The 23,676-nt window shown below is 35.9% G+C and overlaps 1 protein-coding gene across 2 annotated transcripts in view; it reads left to right on the top strand.

Moving 5' to 3' along the window:
- The window catches only part of GOLM2 (golgi membrane protein 2), a 106,101-nt gene extending 83,018 nt beyond the window's left edge, over nucleotides 1-23,083 (top strand). The window contains exons 9-10 of one of the 2 annotated variants that reach the window (XM_021096541.2): nucleotides 14,500-14,667; nucleotides 21,769-23,083. In XM_021096541.2, the coding sequence (XP_020952200.1) occupies nucleotides 14,500-14,667; nucleotides 21,769-21,839 (239 nt within the window). In that variant the 3' untranslated portion in view covers nucleotides 21,840-23,083. The remainder of the gene's footprint in view (nucleotides 1-14,499; nucleotides 14,668-21,768) is intronic. The other variant, XM_013993061.3, reaches the window with a different exon arrangement.
- The last annotated feature ends 593 nt before the right edge of the window (nucleotides 23,084-23,676 follow it).

The following is a 23,676-nucleotide window of genomic DNA, read 5'->3' as shown; positions in this document are numbered from 1 at the left end:
GCTGTGGCTCTGATCCGATCCCTGGCCTGGGAATTCCATATGCCATGGGGTGGCGAAAAAAAAAATAAAAAAACACAACCACCACCACAACAGAAAACCTTTCCTTAAAGAAATTTTCATGCCTAAATGGTTTCCCTGGCAAATTCTTCCAAACATTTCCGGAATAAATCCAACTAATCTAACATGAACTCTTTCAGAGACTTAAAAAGGTGGACATACTTACCAACTCATTTAATGAAGCTAGCATAAGTTGGATAGCAAAACTAAGGGTATTATGGGGAAAAAAATTACAGGATAGTCCATATTAACATAGATATTAAAAAATCTTGAATAAATGTTAGTAAATTAAGTCCAGAGATAAATTAAAATTATTTACATAATGACTATGTTGGATTTATTCTCAAAGTGCAAGGTTATTTAATATTTGAAAAGGAGTCTATGTAATCATATTTACCAAATGTATGAGAAAAATCAAATAATTATCTCAGTAGATGCAAAGAAAGCATTTGAGGGAATTCAACATGTATTCATTCAAAACAACAAACTCTAGGGAGTTCCCTGTCGGCCTAGCAGTTGTGGATTTGATGTTTTCACTGCTGTGGTTTAGGTTCCATCCCTGGCCCACAAAATTCCGTACGCTGTGGGTGCGGCCAAAAAAACCAGAAAAAAATAATCTAAGAAAACTAGGTTTAGAAGGTAAACAGAAAAACGTATGCTAAGCAAACTAGATTTAGAAGGTAATTTCCTTAATCTGATAAACAGTATCTGCAAAAATCCTGTCCACAAATGTACTTAATGGTGAACTATCAAAATCTTTCCCCTGAAATCCAAAAGACTAGGTAACCACTATCATCACATTTATTCATCTTCTCATTGTAAATCTTAGTCAGTGAAATGAAGTATAAGAAAACAAAACAAACAGTACAGAGATTAGAAAGGAAATAAAACTGATAAAATGATAATATTTTAGGATGATTTTATATGTTTTATATGAAGAAAATTCAAAAACAGTCTGCAAAGTATTAAATACATTTTTTTTAAGTAGTTCCCTGTGGCCTAGTGATTAAGACTCAGTTTTGTCACTGTTGTGGCTCAGGTTACTGCTATGGCTCCAATTTGTTTGTTTTAGGGTCACACCTGTGGCATATGGAAGTTCCCAGGCTAGAGGTTGAATGTAAGCTACAGCTGCCCCGATATCACAGCCACAGCAATGCAGGATCCAAGCCATGTCTGTGACCTACACCACAGCTCATGGCAACATCAGATCCTTAACCCACTGAGCAAGGCCAGGGATCAAACCCGCATCCTCATGGATACTGGTCGGGTTTGTTACCACTGAGCCACAGTGGGAGCTCCTGTGGCTCCGGTTTGGTCCCTGGCCCAGGAACTTTCTGTATGCCACAGACATAGCCAAAATAATTAATTCATATATTTAGCAAAGTTATTGGATTTAGGGTTAATATAAAAATTAATTATATTTCTGTATGTCACCAATAAACATATAAAATGAAATTTTAAAAAAGAAACTTTTTAGTTTTTTAAAAAAGTTTATTTTAGCTTTTTGCAAGTTACTTTTTTTTGAAGTATAGTTGATTTACAGTGTTGTGGTTGTTTCTGGTATACATCAAAAGTGATTCAGCTATACATATATATGTCTTAAGAATAGTCTATAAGAAGAACAAAACTTAGTGATGTCCACTACCAGATACTAAGACATTTTAAAAATTATTATTGATAAATTAAGCACTGTGGTATTAGCACAAGAATGAACAAATGGACCAATGGGACAGAATAGAGAATACAGGAACTGACCACATATATATGGTCACTTGACTTTTGACAAAGGGGATACTGCAATGCATAGGATAGTCTTTTTAATAAGTAGTGCTGCCTCAGAGGTCCCTTGTAGCACATCTCAGGTCACTACTGTGGTGCAGGTTCGATTCTTGTCCCAGGAGCTTCTGCATGCGGCAGGCATGGCCAAAAAAATAAGTAGCAATGGCTTACTTGGATAGCCAAATGGAAAAATAATAACCTTGGCCCCCCATCTCACAAGGGAATTAAATTCAAGATTGATTGCTAATTTAAAATTTAAAGCTAATAAACTTTCCAGAAGAAAACAGGAGAATATATTCATGATGTAAAGTAGGCAGAGATTTCTGAAACTGGTTAACACCCCGAAAGCTAACCATAAATGAAGATGATAAATTGGGCTTTATTAAAATTAAGAACTTCAGTTAATTGAAAGATCAGTCATAAGAGTGAGAAGATGCACATACCATGCAACTTAGGACGTAATGTTACCTACAAACATTCTTATGTTTAAGGAAACATGTATAAGAGTATTTGTTTATTATATTGAAAATTGAAAACATATTCATCACTGTGATAATATCAAGGCATAGGTACCATACACACGATGGAATAATATATAGGAGTTAAATGAATAAAGCTATATTTAACAACATGGATAAATTTCAGAAGCATAATGTGGAGGAAATAAATCAAGTTGCAGAATAGATATATTAAGATGCTGTGTTGGGAGTCCCCCAGGACCACCCTTAGGCTTGGTGATTCAACAGAAGAGCTCCCAGGACCTGGAAAACTTACACTCACAGCTACAGTTTAGTACAGCAGGACACTGAGTAAAATTGGTAAATGGAAAAGCCTCATTGAGCAAGGTACAAGAGAAAGCAGATGCAAGATTCCACTTGTCTCCTTCCAGGGAAGTTGCATGGAGCTGTGCTTAATACTTCCAGCAAAAAAGTGTGACAACACGTGTGAAGTGTTACTAACCAGGGAATCTCATGTGATCCTTGGTATCCAGGGATTTTATTGGAGGTCACTGACATCGTGTGACTGAGGTCAGCTACTCAGACTGTAGCCCTACCTGCTTCCACCTAGCAAAAAGAAATATTCACCAAAAATCACTTTATTAAAGTAAATTATCCAATCAAATTAGTATAGCATGGGCCCAAGGGTTCAGAACTTATCTCCCAAGATCCAAGCCAAGGGCCAGTCCTAAAGATAAGTCTTTCTTTGGAATTTATAGGCTTTCAGCAATCCAGGGTGCTGAGTTAACACTTTCCTGCCCACATACCATACATGCAAAGTTTAAAGACCTGTGATTCAATGCTATTTATTAAGGAATACATAAATCCTTTTTTTTTTTTCTTTTTCTCTTTTTAGGGTCGCACCTGCAGCATATGAAAGTTCCCAGGATAGGGTCAAATTGGAGTGGCTACTGGCCTATGCCACAGCCACAGCAGTGCAGGTCCCAAGCAATATCTCTGACCTACACTGCAGTTCGTGGCAATGCCAGATCCTTAACCCACTGAGCAGGTCTGGGGTTTGAACACACATCCTCATGAATACTAGTCAGGTTTTTTACTACTGAGCCACGACAGGAACTCCTTTTTTTTTTTTTAATTGAAGTTGATTTACACTATGTTAATTTCTTTTCCCTGTGTATAGCAAAGTGATTCAGTCTACATGTATAATTGAAATATTCTTTTTAAAAAATATTGGGTTCCATTGTGTTTTACCATAGGATATTGAATATAGTTTCCTGAGCTATAGTAGGAACCTTATTTATACATTCTATATGTGATAGCTTAAATCTGCTAACCTCAGCTTCCCACTCCATCCCTCTTCCACCTCCTCCCCCTTGGCAACCACAAGTCTATTCTCTGTGTATATGAATCTGTTTCTATTTTGCAGATAGCGTCATTTGTGCCATATTTTAGATTATACATATAAGTGATATAGTATTTGTCTTTCTCTTTCTGACATTTCACTTAGTTATAAAAATCTCTAGTTGCATCCATGTTGCTGCAAATGGCATTATTTCATTTTTCATGACTGAGTAGTATTCTATTGTGTATATGTACCACATCTTCTTTATCCATTCATCTGTCAGTGAACATTTAATTTGTGCTCATGCCTTAGCTATTACGAATAGTGTTGCTATGAACATAGGGGTGCATGTATCTTTTTGAATTATAGTCTTGTCCAGATACATGCCCAGGAGTGGGATTGCTGGACCATATATAGTAATTCTATTTTTAGTTTTCTGAGAAACCTCCATAGTGCTTGCACTAACTAACATTCCCACCAAAAGGGTAGAAGTGTTCCCTTTTCTCCTCACCCTCTCCAGCATTTGTTATTTGTAGACTGGTTTTTTTGTTCGTTTGTTTTTTGTTTTGTTTTTTGTTTGTTTTTGTTTTTGTCTTTTTTTAGGGCCACACTTGCAGCATAAGTAAGTCAAATCAGAGCTGCAGCTGCTGGCATATGCCACAGCCACAATGTGGGATCTGAGCCATGTCTGTGACCTACACTGCAGCTTGCAGCAACACTGGATCCTTTAACCCACTGAGTGAGGCCAGGGATCAAACCTTCATCCTCATGGATTCTGCTCAGCTACAACGGGAACTTGTATTTGTAGACTTTTTAATGATGGCCATTCTGACTGGTGTGAGAATGGCCATTCTCATTGCAGTTTTGATTTGCATTTCTCTAATAACTAGTGATGTTGAACATCTTTTCATGCGCCTATTGGCTATCTGTGAATACATAAATCTTCATGGGGTTTCTGAACACCCAATTTAAGGTAGAGGTTACTTTGTGGTAGGAGTGGAATGCTAGGGAAATGTACCCAAGGAACTTTAATTATATCTTTAATGTTTTATTTATTTAAAAGTTCTGAAACAAATATGGCAAAAAAATGTTAATATTTGACAAAGCTCTGGATGATGGGAATATGTTTGTTATATTCTCCACACTTCTCTATCTGAAAATATTTAATAATAAAAAATGGAAAAATCTTTTAAACTTTCATAAATGTAAGTCACAGTGCTACATTAAAAAGAATTTTTTGTGAAATATTTGAATAAGTAATTTATTCCATTCTTCAATATACTATATTTTACATCACTGCTTGCTTAATCTTTAAATCTTCTGTTTCTTCAATGTTTCTTATGATTTATCAGTCTTTGCCTCCAGTTTATCTTCAAAGAAGATCTTGAATCATCTTTAGTATCATTAGTCTGAAGTCTTTTTCATGGAGGTTGCTAATCTCCAGATCACTTAGCTGTTTTTTGGGATTTTTTTCTTGTTCCTTCATTTGGGTCATATTTCTCTCTTTTCATTTTGTATAAATTTTTGTATGGTCTCCTTTTTCAGGCTATAGGGTTGTAGCCTCTCTGGTTTCTGGTGTCTGCCCCCTTGTGGGTGAAATTGGTACAGGGGTTTGTTGCAGGATTCTTGATGGAAGGGACTGGTGCTTGCCCACTGGTAGCTGGAGCTGATTCTTGTCCCTCTGGTGGGTGGGGCTTTGTCTCTGGGTGTGATTATAGGCCACTGTGTACCTAGGCGGATTTTAGGTGGCCTGTTTGCTGATGGGTAGGGCTGTGTTCCCACCCTTTTTGTTGTTTGGCCTGGGGCTTCTCAGCCCTAATGGGTGGGGCCAAATTTTTTCCAACATGGACACCTTCAAGGGAGTTCACGTTGATAACTATTCCCCAGACCTCTACCTTCAATATCCTTCCTCCATGGTGAGCCACAGCTGTCCCCTGTTTTCCCAGGAGAGCCTCCAAGACTTGCAAAAAGGTCTGACCCAGATTTGTAAAGAGTCTCTGTTTCACCCTAGGACCCAGTGCACAGAAAATCCTATATGCGCCCTCCTAGAGTGGAGTCTCTGTTTCCCCTAGTCCTGTGGAACTCCTGTGCTTAAGCCCTGTTGGCCTTCAATGCCAAATGCTGCAGGGGCTCCTCTTCCCAATGCCAGGCCCCTGGGTGTGGGAACCTGGCGTGGAGCTCAGAACTCTCACTCCTGCGTGAGAGCCTCTGCTATAGTTACTGTATAGTCTGTGGGTTGCCCACCTGGTGGGTATGGGATTGCTTATATCGCTAAAGCATCCCTCCCATTCCCAGCACAGAGGTTCAACTGCTCTTTTGTGACTGTCTTGATGTGGCTTCTTTGTCTTTGGGTGTAGGATATCTTTTTTGATTGTTTCCAGTCTATTTTGCTGATGGTTGTTTAGCAGTTGGTTGTAATTTTGGTGTTTTCGTGAGAAAAAGTGATTAAGTCCTTCAACTCTGCCATCTTAATCCCATCTCCCTTCAGTATAGTATAATGTTGTCTTGTGATGATACTTTTTTCTTTCTTTTTTTTTAGGGCCGCACCCACAGCATATGGAAGTTCGCAGGCTAGGGGTCAAATCAGAACTGCAGCTGCCAGTCTATGCCATAGCCACAGCAACTTGGGAGCCAAGCCATGTCTGTAACCAACACCACAGCTCATGGCAATGCCAGATCCTTAATCCACCAAGTGAATGAGTGAGGCCAGGCATCGAACTCTCATCCTCATGGATGCTAGTCAGGTTCTTAACCCACTGAGTCATGATGGGAACTCCAACTTTTTTTCTTGATATGGATTTGAAAAGGCATAAAAGAATCAAGTTTGGCATAAAATAATTTGTTAATCATTTATTTTATTGCCTTGTGTATTCCAAATTAAATAATTAATATTGGAGGATATTTGCATACCAAACTTGAAATGTAGTGTCATTAGATTAATACAGTTGTTATATATATATGTAAAATGTGTGCCTGGTATTAGTTCTTCAAAAATTATCTAATTACTTCCCACCTCAGGCCCATTTATCCTAATCTGGTGCTAAGACTAGTTTAGTAGGTTTGGTGGAAGATAAAAAGAAGATGCATGGAGTACAATGTTTTATCTTGAAGCAAATTAAATTGTGTACTTCCCTTCCCTTTTTCCTTCCCACCATTGTATTGGTCTTAAGGAAAAAAATAACAAAATAACAAAAAAACAGCCTGTAAAGAAGGGAAAAGAGCAGTTGAACCTCTGCACTGGGAATGGGAGGAGTGATTCTTCAGATGCCATTAGCAGTAACTTCTAGTGACCATGCTTCTTTCATTTCCTTGGTTTCTCTTTACTTTCTGTAAGTTTAGTATACTGACAGATACTTTTCTGTGTCTACTACATGCAAGTCTTAAACTTTTAGATGCAGAATAATTGTGGTCTTTTTGCCCCAAAATGTTCCCAGTAATGAAATCAAAGAAACTCATTAGTTAGTTCCAAAGCCTATTAGTGTTCCCTATATTTAGTTTTGTGAGGAAAGCTGATAGTAATATTTTTGTCATAATTTGCACACCTCATCCTCCCAGCCTCATGAATCTAACTCATGTCTCAACAATTATAAGTTATTACTTGTCATGGACCTTGAGGGTACTTGAAATAGTCAAAACTGTGGGTGTTAAATTGAATAATGCAAGAGTCAGTTGAGTGTGTTAAATGCCAAATGAATAGTACAGAATGAATACTACCGATAGATGAAAAAAAGTTTGCCTTCTTTAGAATAAAATTCCAAGTTCTTTCTTCTCTAGAGTTATTATAACCAATTCAGAATGATTCATTTTGTTTATAAGTGGTTATATATTAAAAGAATGATATGAAAAATAGAAGTTTCTTTTTAATAGAATAATTGAAAAATTGAAACACATAAATGAATCTTGAACTAATAAAGTAAAAAAATGATTTATCTTGGTTTGATTTATAATACAGAATTAAAATATGTGCTCTAGTTCTTATGACTGAACTAGATTGTGATTGAGAAATGTTTACTTATTTGTCATTATCCTTTCATTTTCTACAGGTTTTTAAAGTTTTCAGTCTGATGTTAAAGATGTTTTAAAGAATATCTATCATTCTTATTCTTATAGAAAGACATAGAATGTATTTAAATACATATTATTTAAAGTGAACTGAAAAGTGTGTTAATAATCTCTTATGATTTGTTCTTCCAACTTAATATTGCTGAAAGACATTCAAAAGCTAGTGTATGTGTTGCTTCTTTCTTTGTGGGCTTGTGTTTAAACTGTTGAGATGAAGCTATCTGGTTACTGATAGGCTCTAAATTAATCATTTTCAACCAGCCACCAGAGTGAAAATGAAATATTCAAGTACACAATTGAATTTTGTGGAGTTCCCTTGTGGCACAGCACTTTAAGGATCTGCCATTGTCACTGCAGTGACTTGGGTCACTGCTGTGGTGTGGTTTCAGTCTCCGGCCCAGGAACTTCTGCATGCCACAGGCACAGCCAAAAAACAACTTGTGTCCAGCTAGGGGAATAATATGTTAATTATATTTAGTTTGGATCACCAAATATCTTTATATTATAGCAAAATTCAATTGTTTTAGCAGGTTTTTTGTTTTTTGTTTTTTCCCACGCTTATGACATGCTGAAGTTCCCAGGCTGGGGACTGAACCCACGCCACAGAAGCCACCACAGAACAATGCTGGATCCTTAACTGCTAGGCCACCAGGGAACTTCCTGCACACAGCTTTAACATTGTGGTTACTCAGAGAAATGAATTAAAAATCTTTAAATAGGTAAAATGCTGTAGAGATGAAGTCTAATATTTAATTCCCATTGAAACACATCACAGGTTTATACCATAATGTGATTACTTTACCCTCAATACTTTCTTTTTCCTTTATTAAATATAATCATTCCCCAAGGTCATGCCTTTGATTTACAGCTGTTTTCTGTAAATAGTTACTTTCAAAGAGAAATTATCTTCTAATAATTTCACTTATCATCTTTACATTTATGAGTCTTAAATCTACACATCTAGCCCTTGATTTGCAACCAGAGTCTAGTTCCATATTTCCATGTGTCTGTAAAATATTTTATTTGGAAATCTTATTGTAATCCTAAACTCAGTATATCTGAAGCAGCATTTGCTTTCCTGTACCCTCCCAATTGTTCCATTTGGGCTATAAAGACCATTATTTTAGTTTCCAGGCTGGGATTATAGAATCATTCATTGACTCTTTCTACTCCATTGTGCCATGTATTGTTTGTCACTTTTAAATGTATTTGACTCATCTCTTCCTAACATACTCCTCTGATATCTTCCTAGTCTAAATCCTCATAGATCCTTAGTTAAATGGGTAGTGGAGTGCTATGGTACATAAAGCAGATTAGATTCCTCTTCTCAGAGAGATTAAATATGACAACTGCCTATTGCCTCCTACATAAAGTTCATCCTTCGTCTGTCAAATAGAAACCAACAGTAGCAACAGTCTCCATGTCACTTTCTAGATCACTGTGTTACAGCACACATAGCATCACAAATAATTATATTTTTTACATGGTTGTCTCCCTTACTACACTGAGTTATGGAGATGGAGATGGTAAGTTTATTTTTGTATCACAGTATCTAGCATAATACGTTATCACATACAACAACGAACCTTTGTTGGATAGATGGATGAAAGAGTGTTTTAGATACTTTTGTCATTTATTCTAACAGTGACCTTGTAAAGTAGATATAGGAAGTCTTTTAAATCTCTAACTTCATTTGCCACCTCTTTTTTTTTTTAATATCCCAGCAGAATAAATCTCTTACTTTAAAGGTCAATTCTCAATTTACTTGTCAAAACTCCCTCTTTCAGGAGTTCCCATTGTGGGTCAGTGGATTAAGAACCCTACAGTGTCTGTGAGGATGCAGGTTTGATCCCAGGCCTCTCTCAGTGGGTTAAGGATCCAGTGCTGCTGCAGGCTGCAGCGTAGGTTGCAGATGTGGCTCGGATCTGGTGGTATTGTGGCTGTGACATAGTCCAGCAGCTGCAACTCCAACTTGACATCTAGCCCAGGACTTCCATATGCTGCAGGTGCAGCCATAAAAAGAAAACCAAAAATAAATAAATAAAATACCCCCCCCAAAAAAACCCCCAAAGCAAACAAACAAAAAACCAAAAAAAACCAAAAACTTACCTTTTCTACTTTGTGGTATAAATCCAGTTGAATTAATCTCTTTACTGTCTCCTGAATACTCCATCTTCATTCTTACTTCTTTGAATGCTTCTTTCCTTCTTTCTGTCATGGTCCAATATATTTGCCTCTTTTTGAGTCCTTCCTTTCTAGCTCTAACCCACATTGATTTCTCCCTTGTATAATTTTTTGCAAATATTTTGCTCAAAAATCATGTGATTTAGTAGTCTGTTGTATTAATCAGCATTATGCATTTTTATTTATGTAGTCATATTCATTCACTGTCTTCTGTGAAGTTTGTCTGATAACCACAAGTTTATGTTGTTGACTCTCTTTTTTTTTTTTTCCCTTGTTGTCTATCATAGTGTGTATATGACAACATTAATTACTACTTTGGTCATCCATTCTTGTTATTGGTTTTCTGATAATCTCTGAGTGTCACTGTAATTGTAGTATGAAAACTTTATGACTGAATTCAAGCTAGTCTTATCATCACACACCTTTAAAAAACAGAAGAACTTTGTAAAATGTTCTGTTGGGATATTATAATAGGTACAGGACAGCCATTTCTTTGATTAATATACCACGTCTGATAGTAATAGTTAAATTGGCTGTATTTTAGAGTAAATTTTTTAGGCTAATTTTTTGGTCTGTTATAACTCTGATAAAGAATGAAAATATTTTCTTGGAGGAAATAGTGTACCTGGAGAAACTCACTAGTAACTACCATTTTAAAATGTTTTTATGTTTAAAACAGTAATTCACATTATATAAAGATGACTTAACTGTTTCAGGTATTTTGTCCATCATATTGCATATTAAGAAAAAGAAAATATAGGAGCCCCTGTCCTGGTGCAGTGGAAACAAATCTGACTAGGAACCATGAGGTTTTGGGTTCCATCCCTAGCCTCAATCAGTGAGTTAAGGATCCGGCATTGCTGTGAGCTCTGGTGTAGGTTGCAGATGAGGCTCGGATCCTGCGTTGCTGTGGCTGTGGTGTAGACCTGCATCTGTAGCTCCGACTGGACCCCTAGCCTGGGAACTTCCATATGCTGTGGATGCAGCCCTAAAAAGCAAAAAAAAAAAAAAAAAAAAGAAGAAAAAGAAAAGAAAAACAAAATATAGATTACTGTAAATCTCCCTTTTTCTTTTTACACTAGCCTCATTTATCATTAGAGAAACAGCTAATAATAAAAACCACCAAAAAAAAATTTTTTTTGTATTACTATTGTTAGGAGACATGGTTTCTTTCTCACAAATAGCTTACCTGTTCTTCTGTTGTCACTGTTTTTACTTTTAACTTTTATATAACCATTTGTTTTCTTTAACTCTGTTATTTTCTTTTCTAACTCTATTTTATCAACTTTCCATTTATTTATTTACTGTATATACCAAACTCTATTCTAGAGTAGGTTTAAGATGACATTGTGCTCTTATTTTTTTGTCTATTTATTTTTTTGGGCGGAAACCTGGGAGCAACCAGGAACCATGCTCTTTTTTATTAATGCCATTTACTTCAGTCTCCTATTGTAGACTGTTCCCTGAACCCACCCCCCAAAAATAGCCTTTGTGAGTAAAATTTGTTAACTATTCTTCTGATTGACTTTTTTTTTAATTGCAATACAGTTGACTTACAATATAATTGTCAGGTGGTTCAAAATTTGTATAGATTAGCCTCCATTTAAAGTTATAGGGAATTTCTGTTGTGGCTTAGCGGTAACCCAACTAGGATCCATGAGGATGCAGAACTTCCATATGCCTCAGGTGCAGCCCTAAAAAGAAAAGATAAATAAAGTAATTATAAAATATTGGCTATATTCCTGCTGTTGAACAATATATCTGTTAATTTATTTATTTATTTTGCTTTTTAGGGCTGTATCCATGGCATATGAAGTTCCCAGGCTAGGGGTCCAATCAGAGCTACAGCTGCCAGCCTACACCACAGCCACAGCAACACCAGATTTGAGCCGAGTCTATGACCTACAGCACAGTTCATGGCTACACCGGATCCTTAACCCACTGATCGAGGCCAAGGATCGAACCCGCAACCTCATGATTCCTAGTCAGATTCATTTCCACTGTGCCACAATGGGAACTTCATATTTGATACATAGTAGTTTGTACTTCTTAATCGCCTACCCTTATATTGAACCTCCCCCTTCTCTCTCCTCACTGGTAACCTCTATTTTGTTCTGTATATCTGTAAGTCTTGATTCTGTTTTGTTATATTCATTAGTTTGTTTTACTTTTTAGATTCCACGTATAAGTGATAATAACATGGTGTTTGTCCTTCTCTATCTGACTTATTTCACTAAGCATAATACCTTCCCAGCCCATCCATGTTGTTGCAAATGGCAAAATTTCACTCTTTTTTATAGTTAAATAGTATTAAGTAGTAGTGTGTGTGTGTGTGTGTGTGTGTGTGTGTATACCTCACATCTTTTTTTAACTATTCATCTCTTGAGAGACAGGTAACTTCCATATCTTGGCTGTTATAAACAAACTGAGCATTGGGAAGCATATGTCTTTTTGAATGAGTGTTTTCATTTTCTTCAGATGTATATCCAAGAGTGAAATTGCTGGATCACATGGTAGTTCTAGTTTTAGTTTTTCTGAGGAACTTTCATACTGTTTTCCCTAATGGCTGCATCAATTTCCATTCCCACCATCAGTGTACAAGTGTTCCTTTTTCTCCACACCCTCTCCAGCATTTATTATTTAGACTTATTGATGATAGTCATTCTGACCAGTGTGAGGTGATATCTCATTGTGGTTTTGATTCGAATTTCTCTGATAATTACCAGTGTTGAGCATCTTTTCATATACCTGTAGGCCATCTGGATGTCTTCTCTTTTTTTGCTATTTTAGGGCTGCACCTGAGGCACATGGAGGTTCCCAGGCTAGGGGTTGAATTGGAGATGTAGCCACCAGCCTATGCCACAGCCACTGCAGCGCCAGATACGAGCTGCAACTGTGACCTACACCACAGCTCACGGCAACGCCAGATCCTTAACCCACTCAGCGAGGCCAGGGATCAATTCCGCATCCTCATGGACCTGCCTGATGATGTGGTAAGCCATCTCTAGAACTGACCAATACCTCCATAATTCTGTTTGTACTTGACCTTTCTTTCCAAGCAGAGGATGTTGTTAATTTTTTTCCTGATTTTTTCACTGCAATATGAATTTTAAAAATATAATTCTAGGAGTTCTCATTGTGGCTCAGTGGTAATGAACCCAACTAATATCCATGAGAATATGGGCTCAATCCCTGGCCTTGCTCAGTTGGTTAAGTATCTGGTGTTTCTGTGAGCTATGGTGTATGACACAGATGAGACTCGGATCTGGCATTGCTGTGGCTGTGGCATAGGCCGGCACCTGCAGCTCCGATTCAACCCATAGCCTGGAAACTTCCATATGCCATGGGTGTGGCCCTAAAAAGAAAAATAATCTAAAAGTTTTAAATATATCATAGAAAGTTTTTATAATTTCTTAAAGTCTTAAATTCTTATAACATCAGTAAGCTGTTATTCATATTTTAGGGATTTGAATAAGATTTACTTTTGTGCTACTTAGATTTAATGTCAAAATAGAGTTTAATTTGTGTTTGTGAGTCAGACCTTAGTTTCCGTAACATTTTTATTTTCAATGTCCAGTTGTTGAATATTGTTGGATAGCTTTCTATTTTAGATGTTATGTCTATTGCTCTTCTTGATTACCAGTTGTTAAGAATGTGTATGATATAATAGCCTTAAAACATCCTCTGTCATTGGCTTTTAAAAATCTGATTTGAAGAGTTCCCATCATGGCTCAGTGGTAATGAACTCGACTAGTATCCATGAGGATGCGGGTTTGATCACTGGCCTCACTCAGTGGGTTAAGGATCCAGTGTTGCCATGAACTGTGGTGTGGGTCACAGACGAGGCTCAGATGCAGCTTGGATCCTGCACTGCTATGGCTGTGATATAGGCCGGCAGCTACAGCTCTGAATCAACCCCTAATTTCCATGTGCCACAGGTGCTGCCCTAAAAAGACTATATCTTGTTTGGGAAATGATAAAAAATAAATCAGAATTACTTGGGATGTTTTTCAAGACACATAATACCACTAGGAATTCTCATAGTTTACTCTCTTTACTACCCTCCTTGGAAATCCATGGCTATAGTGAATCACTGTTACTGAAGAAACTTGAGATAGCACTCTGGTATGTTAGTTTGTCTTAATATCCAAAAAGAAACTAACCTACAAGGTACTCATTTACTTTGATAAGAAAAGTTACCAAAATTATTCATGGAAAGTTATTTCATAAAGCAATAAATGGCTCTAAATTTCAAGTGTGTAATATATCTAGTAAAAAAAATTATTCTTCTCCTAAAGTGTTAAATTAGACAAATACTTTTATCAGAAGTTGTTGGTTATTAGGAAAGCAATTCTGAAAATTGTGCCTTTTTCTTTAAGAAAACATTGCTACCTTAAGTAGCAAGTACTTAAAATTAAGAGAAGTTCTTAAAATTATTTTCAGTCTTCATTCTTATTTCCTTTTGTCTTGGATAACCTTCACAAAATGTGTCTTTTTTATAACCAGTACCCTGAAAGTTGCCAGGTTTCACTTGTCTACTTTCTGGTCTACCTCCAGCATAGGTCCCTTCTTTTCTTCTCTCTTTACTCTTGAATTAATCCTCTACCTACTTCACAGGCCGATTCTTTGATGAGAATGAATCCCCTGTTGATCCGCAGCATGGCTCTAAACTGGCGGATTATAATGGGGATGATGGTAACGTAGGTGAGTATGAGGCAGACAAGCAGGCTGAGCTGGCTTACAATGAGGAAGAAGATGGTGATGGTGGAGAGGAAGACGTCCAAGGTGAGCGTGGGCCTGGCCTCCATGCTGTGACCATGAAATCCACCTCTAAGTTTTTTGGTTGAATTTGTGTAGAATTTTCCCCACTTACAAATAGCAGTACAATCTCAATACGAAGAGGTTCTCTGCAGTTTTTCCTTTTTATTTTGAAAACCATTTATGATAATGGTATATGTAGATCTTTACATCATGTAATTATTTTCATTTTTAGTTATTATTTTATATGTATTATTGATTATAGTTACAATTTGAAATGCAGACTCTTCAGAAATTTTAGAATTAAATTGTTTAAAATGGCTATGGACTTACCCAAGGAAAATATTCCCAGAAAATAATTCTTTTCCGGTTTCTCATCTGAAAGCATTTCATTATTCTAGGTACTAATATTGACCAGATAGCCACAAAGGGAATGGTCTCTTCCACACTGAAGATAAGTTTAGTTTCACTAATAATTCAGCAAAGGAAGGCTGTTTTTGAATTTTTTTTCTGAGAGGTTGAAAATTTATACTTAACAATCAGTTTGTGAAGATTTGTCTGTTTTGTGTTTAATACACAGATTCAACATATTTTCCTTGTTTACTTTGTTACTTCTGAGCTTTTAACTTAGTGAAAGTTCAGAATCTACTTGTGTGCATGCAGCCCTACCCATGCATGCATATCAGAGTATGTTTGCTTTACTGCAAGTTTCTAAGCCTGTTTTCTGCCTGCTTATATTGTTTCGTATTTTTGGTGGAGCTTTTTCTCTTTTCTATAAAAATTGATTATGAATTTAATGTGTGATGTATTCACTTTAATAATATGTTGCATGAAATATCTTTCAATGTAACCTGTCTTGATTTCTTCTTTAACTCTTTTTAAAGTAATTAAATTTTATTTAGGTTCATGACAATAATTGTTTTTATAAAACTTAGGAGAAAATATAATTGTCCTAGAATACCTCATAGTTAATAGAAAAGGGACACTGGAGACTCTCACTTCCACCTAGGTATTGTTTTGATAGTATATTCTAGTTTTGAAAGAATGATTTTTGAGAATAGAAAGATTAATAAATGCTAGAAGTTATATGAGGATATGTTAGTGAGAACTTCTCAAACATTTTTTGGTATCATTGGAAAAACTTTTACTCATCCATTTTTCTACAATCTCATTCATTTTTCATACATTTTTTACCATTTCTTTCTCATTGCTTTTGTAATATGGATTATATTTGTTTGCAATTATATATAAGGTTTTTTGTTTAAGGCTTCTTCAAGCATGCATATCATATCACCAATTAGATTGTAAGCTCTCGGAGGGCAGGAATTTTCATTTATTTTGCCTTCTATTTTGTTTGTATCCTTTTCTGCCTTTGTATTTACTCCTCTCCCTCTAGTAGTACTTAGCATACATAGGGCCCTTGGTAAATATTATTAACTGATAATTTTATGCCTTTCTCATTGAGCTTTTACTATCATAAATGTGTCTAGGTTAGTAACCACTAACTTCTGGTCTTATAATCTTGCTTGGTTTACATTTTAAACATTCTCCAGTTTTCTTTCATAGGGGCTTCTATCATCTCATTGGATAATTTTGAGGTTTTTATTAGAGAAATTAATTTAAACAGTAATTGAAAATCATACCTTATATTTGGCTTAATGTTGATGACCTTTATTACAAAATTTCAGTTTAATTTTTTGATGATTTTTATCCATTAATAGGTACATTTATCTTCAGTGCCTTCTTTCTCTCTTTCCTATGCTCTTTTCCCTCTCCCACCCCTAGTTCTCATTGCCACTTTCTACTTTAGGTCTCCAGTACGGTCATGCTGCCCCTGCTTCTCCTTTCACAAGAAAATAAATTCATCCATTCTATGGAATATAAGGAAATGACCTAAGCTGATATCTTCATGAAGTAGGGAGGGGATGGTTATATTTGGGGATTTCCTCGTTTGCAAGTGAACCTTACTGGAGCTGTAGATTGCCATTTAACATTTTTTATCCTATTTTAAGGTTCACTAGATAAGGATAGGGCAGCTGCAAAAGGACTCCCTTATCATAGGGTACAGAAAGATATAAGAACATCAGCTCCAGCAAATAAAGAGGGAGAAGTTTGGGTGAATTGACTGAAAAGGAATACTGGAGACCCAGTATTAACATGTTTAAATAACTTTAAACATGTTTTCAGAGATTCTTTAGGTATAATATTAACTGTCCAAAAAGTAGGGAGGGAGAATTATGGTTTTTCCCTAGTTTATCAACAATACGTATTCCAAATGTTTATTATTAAGTTAGAATATTTAGAATTTAAAAGCATTTCTTCATAACTTTAATGTAGAAATAATGCTTGGGTTCTCAGGCCAGTTTTCACTTGCAGCCAAAGCAGGCAGTAATGGAAAAAACATTAGCCTGAAAATTAAGAGATCAGCTGTATTTTCCTTTTCAACTCATTTGTACTCTTTGGGCCACCATTTTTCATCTCTAATGTGAGAGTTTTTAACTATAATAGATAGTCTTTCTCAGTTCTAAAATTCTGTGGTCACATTCACAGTGGAATCATTACATATAACACAAGTACTAGGGACAAAGATGTTTCATATCTCAACATGCTTGAAACACCGTCTTAAAAGATGTTTCATATCTCAACATGCTTGAAACACCGTCTTACCCTAAACCCTGGAAAGAAAGTGGAAACTTTATTGCCACCATTGAAACTCTGCAGCCAGAGATATCAAAAATTGAAGCAAGTACTTCAGAAGCACTATTTAGGTTCTAGCAGTAGGGGTTCTGCTCTGCCCTCCCTAGTATTAGGAGCAGTTTTCTTAAGCTGTTGAGTCCCTTGAATTAGAGATTCCAGCTGCAGGACTGAGATTCTGGCTTCAGCTAAGGACACTGGATTTGGTCTCTGAAATTCTGGATTATGATATGGAGGCTTTGGCAGCATTTTTGCCAATAGGGAGCTAAAGAATTCCAGCTTTATCTCTGATTTCTGTCCATGCATATTGATCATTTGGGTCAGTATTACCTGCAGAGTGTTTTCTTGTAGAATTAAGTGAAGTCTGTTTTTCCTGTGTTTAGTCTTAGTTTATTTTGATTTTTAATTCCTGATTTCCTGAAGCATCCTAAAAGGAATATTATTTACATTAGTGTAAACACTTTTTCCTGACTTATTGTAGTGACCCATCCAAAAGATTAGCTTGAAGATTAGCTCTGAAAACACCGCACATCTGATGGATATAGCTTTTAATTCATTCTTTATTGTAAGAAGAATATGGATATTTACAAATTCCCATTAGTCTTACCTTTAATCCTATAGAAGTTCTAAGTTTTTTTAATAGAATACAAAATGCACATTACTAAGTATATCTATGGAGGGAGGTTTAACCTAGTGCCTAAGTGCCTGGATTCTGGAGCCAGACTGCCTAGATCATCACTTACTAGCTTTGTGACCTTGTAAATTACCTATACCTCTATGCCTCAAAACCCTCATCTGTAAAATAGGGATAAATATATTACCTAACTCAACAATTGTTATGTGGATTATAAGATATAAATATTCAGCACTTAGAACAAGGTCTTCCATACTGTAAGCTCTGTATAAGTGTTTGTTGAATAAAATAAATTTTTAAAAAAGTGAAAGCAAGTGTAGAATTTTTTCCCTGGGCTGCCTGCTTTAGAGGATAATTGAACTTTGGGCCCATGGATTAATTTATACATTTTTAGCAGAGCCTCACTGTCTTATATCCCCAAAGCATTCTTGCTTGGTAGAGTTTGCTTTATAGAAATGGTCTTTCCTTGACTTAAGAGCAAATTTAGAAATTATCTGATAAATTATGAATATTTTAATATTTCCTTTAAGAGTGTATATTGATGAGCTATTTACAGATTTTGCTGCTTTTTGTAAATGAAATATTAGTCTATATAATTATTTTTAGTGGTTATCTGTTATTCTGTATCAGATTAGGTAATTTTGTAATGTCATACTTATAGATAAATGGAAAGAGGTTGTTGGTAGAAACTTGAATTCTGGTTAGAATAACTATACTGAAAGTGGATTCTGGTTAATGTAGATGATAGCTCAATGAAAAAAAAAGAAAAAGGCAGTCAAAAGTCCAATGAAATTCTGAAAAGCAATGTGAAGGCACCATGTTAAAATTATGCTAAATAAAGAGCATAAATATGGAGTTCCCGTCGTGGCTCAGTGGTTAACGAATCCGACTAGGAACCATGAGTTTGCGGGTTTGATCCCTGCCCTTGCTCAGTGAGTTAAGGATCCGGCGTTGCCGTGAGCTGTGGTGTAGGTTGCAGACGCGGCTCGGATCCCGTGTTGCTGTGGCCCTGGCGTAGGTCAGGGGCTACAGCTCCGATTCGACCCCTAGCCTGGGAACCTCCATATGCCGCGGAAGCGGCCCAAGAAATAGCAGAAAAGACAAAAAATAAAATAAAATAAAAAAATAAAGAGCATAAATAGATAAAATCAACAAACCCCTTACATTTATAGAGGACTTTGGAAGTGAAGACTGCCTCCTTATGCGTTCATTTACTTTGAGGTAGGAAAAATAGTTGTTACCCCTCTTCTACTGAGAAGGTTATTAGAGCTATAAAGAGGTTTAGGAACTAGATCATGTTTGTTAAGTGTCTGAGCCAGTAGTTTTTATTAACACTGCTCTCCTTTTCTTCCTTCCTTCTCCTCCTTCCCTTCTTTCTTTCTTCTCTCATTTAATTACTAAAAGTCCTGAAAGATGTCTTTATAGCAATAAGGTGAGGTCCCATAACAGGAGACCTTTCTGGAAAGGTACCAGTGAATATTTTCCATCTTAAAACTAAGATAATTTTTAAAGTACAAAGAGTTCTTTGATAAGTGAATGATTAGTATTATTTTCAAAATACAAATGTGATTATAGGTTTAATTTCATCCTTTATGTATAACAGGTTTAGAGTTATTCCTATTGAATTACAATATTAAAAATATGAACTCAGTTTGCTAGAATATGCAGAATGATTGCCTACAATTCTAAAAGCGAGTTTTTATAAACTTTAGAAATAAATTTTTGGGTTTTTTTTGTTTTTTGAGTTTTGTTTATTTCTAGGATACTTGCAATTATATGGAAGTTCCCAGGCTAGAGGTCAGATTGGAGTTGCAGCTGCAGGCCTGTACCACAGCCATAGCAACACAGGATCTGAGCTCCATCTGTGACCTACCTATGCCAGATCCTTAACCCAGGGATCAAATCTGCATCCTCATGGATACTACTCAGGTTTTTAACCAGCTGAGCCAGAATGGGAACTCTAGTAGGAATGTTACTGAAGCATAAGAGAAACTTAGATTGTTTGGCAATTTTTTTTTTTTTTTTTTTTTTTTTTTTTTTTTTTTTTTTTTTGCTGCATCTGTGGCATTAGGAAGTTCCCGGGCTGGGATCAAACCTGTGCCACAGCAGCAACCCAAGCTGTTGCAGCGACAATGCCAGATCCTTATCTTGCTGTACCACAAGGGAATTCCTGTTTAGCATTTTTAATGCCTAAATGTAAAGAAAAAATAAGAAAACATCATTATGGAAAGTTGATACAGTATATATACCACATGGTACATACAAATACACATACATAGTACATACACCACATGGCATCTTTTTTGGAGAAAATTTTAGCATAGGATATACTAGAGAAACTGAGAGTGGAAAACCTATCAAACCTAAAAGAGTGGATTTGAGAAAGCTATGGTATAAATATGAATTTGGAATCCAACATACAACTATTTAAATTATATAAAATTTATTTCCTAGATAGTTATGATAGTAATATTTCAGTCTTTCAGAAACTAACCTATTGGAGAATTGTAACTGTGAACCAGAAAGTAACAGAAGTTATTTTTGAAGCTGTGGAGGAGCCCAAAGATTTCATTAAAAACCATGTACTAAAAAGGGAGCTTCTTAGGCTGATTAAAATACTAATTTGAGTACTCTCAGCACTTATTTCAAAACCTGTAGTTATAAATAACTATAAAATTAGAAAAGAAGAATTGTTGGCAGTTAAGCTGAGATTAGTGATGTGACAGGTGATTATCAAGAAGGAGCCAGAAAAACATGCTAGTAGCCAATTAAGTAAAACTCCAAAGCACTATATGGAGTCATATGATATAGCTACTCAAAGTGACTTTGAGAATCTTACTGTCTAACAATATTATGTAGTAGGTTTTGGTAAAGAAAAGTTTAAATTTTGGGTTACTATATTCCATTTAGGAAGTTGCTGGTAAGCTCTTTACAGACTAGCAAAGAAATTCACTAAAATGTTAAATTTGAGGATTGTAACTTTTATTTTCCTTTTATTTTCTAATTTTTACATGATGAGTATGATTAATTTTATGATGAGAAAAAAAATGTTTGGTTTTTAAAGGCATGAGAATGTATAAAGAGGAGTGCCCGTTGTGGTGCAGCGGAAATGAATCTGACTAGGAACCATGAGGTTGTGAGTTTGATCCCTTTCTCAGTGGGTTAAGGATCCAGTGTTGCCATGAGCTGTGGTGTAGGTCGAAGACATGGCTCAGATCTGGCGTTGCTGTGGCTCTGGCGTAGGCCAGCAGCTGTGGCTCCTATTTGACCCCTAGCCTGGGAACCTCCATATGCCGCAAGTGCAGCCCTAAAATAGAACTTAAAAAAAAAAAAAAAAAAGAGTGTATAAAGATTTCTACCAAAGCTTTAATTTAAAAAACTTTCATCTATATATATAAAAAAATATTTATATAAAAGGATCAACTCCTCAGTACTTGTGGGTTCCTAAAGCTTTATTAACTTGTTTCTTTCATCCTCTTTCTTCTTCCTTCCTTTTCTCTCTCCCTCCCTCTACCCCTTCCTCCCTCTCTCCTCGTTCGTCCTTCCTTCTTTTCCTTCCATTCTTTCTTTCTTCTCCGTCATCACAAGATTTAAAATTAAGTGATCTTCTAAAACCGTTACAGACTTTTCAATCATTAGCCTAAAGCAGCTAAGAAATAGAACACTACTTGCAGAAGGTGTAAAATAATAAGTGGAAAACTACATTAAGGCCGAAGAGGAAAAAAGAGGCATTATTTGATTGGATTTCTGTGAGTGATTTTAAAAATAATATTCTTGATACTTGATTATTTTCCTCACAGATGATGAAGAACGTGAACTTCAAATGGATCCTGCAGACTATGGAAAGCAACGTTTCAATGATGTCCTTTAAACCGTAAAGGAAAACTTCAAAAACCTAAAGTGCTGTAAAATGGAATCATTTCTACTTTGTCAATTTTGAGTTTTGTTGTAAAGATCAGTTGTATCAGCTGTAAAGATACATTGAGATAGATTTAAGGAAAAATTTTAATGAAGAAATGTACCCATGTACATATGTGAACTTTTCATATTGTATTATTAAAGCAGAGACTTCTGCTGTTATGTTACAGTTGAGCCAAAAACAAAGAAAGCAAAACTGTAATCTTTGTATTTAAAGCAAACTAATGTATATTTTACATTTTGTTGAGCCCAATTCTTTCCACAGGTAGACAAACAGGAAAAATGGTTGTACAGTTTATATGTTGCACATAGCATAACCATAATGAGAACAGTTATTAAGCTGAAAAACTTTTTATGCAGTAATATAGTCTTATTAGTCCAACAGGTGTTCTGTTTAATGTACCCTTCATCTCATGCTCTTCAGGGAATTATACCTAGAATAGTGACATAAAAAAGAGGGGAACCGGGAAGCCAAACACTGGGCAGCAGTGTACAAAATCACTTCCCTACTCCTTTTATTTTACATGAGTACTGATGTGTTTTGGCAGATAAGCTTTCAGCTGAGGCCTGATGGAAGTTGAGATAATCTGCAAAGACATAACAATATTTATGATTTATACCGTGCTTAGTTCATGAAATTTGAAATGCATGATTGACAATATATTTTCAGTTTTTATTTTTTCACATAATACCAGTACTGTTTAGTTATAACTAGTACTGGCTAAATTTTTTATATTTTCAGAGTTAAAGCTGGTGAAGATATTAATGATTTAAATGCCAGATTCTGAAAGAGGCTAAATCAACCTTGAAATGAATTTTTAATCAGTATTTCAAAGCTTCTCTGATAGTTTTAGTGACCTTATTTGACTAGACTTTTTCAGAAGTATTAAATAAGGAATTTTAACAGGCTTTTATTAATGCACAGATAAATAGAAGTACAGTGAGGTCTACAGCCATTTTATTAAAATAGTTTAAAAGTTTGTAATAAAGACAAAGAATCTTTGTATTTACTTAATATGTTAGCTGAGAACCCATAAAACTCATATTTGCTAGACTTACAAAATTATTTTAAATGCATTTGTCTTTTTTGACACTCTTCAGTAGAATGTGTAAGCTAGCTAATCCTTGTTTTCTGATTGAAAGCACTTTTAAATCTTACCCTCTTTCCCCCAAATAAAAGGTTTTGATCATGATAAATTTAAGCTTGTTAATTCTGTTTTTCAGAAGGGCTGCTGTTAACTGCATGTAAACATGAGATGTTTTCTTCTCCCCTCCTTGTACTCAGGTTCTAGTCAAAATTCAGACTTTAGAAAAAAAATACGTTGTTCACTTATTGGAGGTGCAAAAATTCTTAGACTTTGGTTTAAAATTATTTGGCAACCAAGAGAAGATATAGTGGTTTACTAAAATTGTTTTTTTTACCATATCAAAGTAGGTGATTCATGCCTTTACTGTGTGAGTAGAGTCAGGTCTATAATGACTAGGTATGATAGTTCACAGAATTTTAAAAAATGGAATTAAAGGGAATTGTACACTTTTTGGAATTTAGGGTGGGAAGATGAATCTAAAACATAGTCCTAGGAGTTCCCGTCGTGGCGCAGTGGTTAACGAATCCGACTAGGAACCATGAGGTTGCGGGTTCGGTCCCTGCCCTTGCTCAGTGGATTAACGATCCGGCGTTGCCGTGAGCTGTGGTGTAGGTTGCAGACGCGGCTCGGATCCCACGTTGCTGTGGCTCTGGTGTAGGCTGGTGGCTACAGCTCCGATTCAACCCCTAGCCTGGGAACCTC

Source organism: Sus scrofa, chromosome 1, assembly GCF_054392235.1.
Source record: "Sus scrofa isolate SSC_HxYL_T2T_F1_AM1 chromosome 1, Sscrofa_HxYL_maternal_Yorkshire_Landrace_v2.0, whole genome shotgun sequence".
Lineage (NCBI taxonomy): Eukaryota > Metazoa > Chordata > Mammalia > Artiodactyla > Suidae > Sus > Sus scrofa.
Note: the sequence above shows the minus strand (reverse complement) of the source record. Positions and strands in the feature narration are given on the sequence as shown.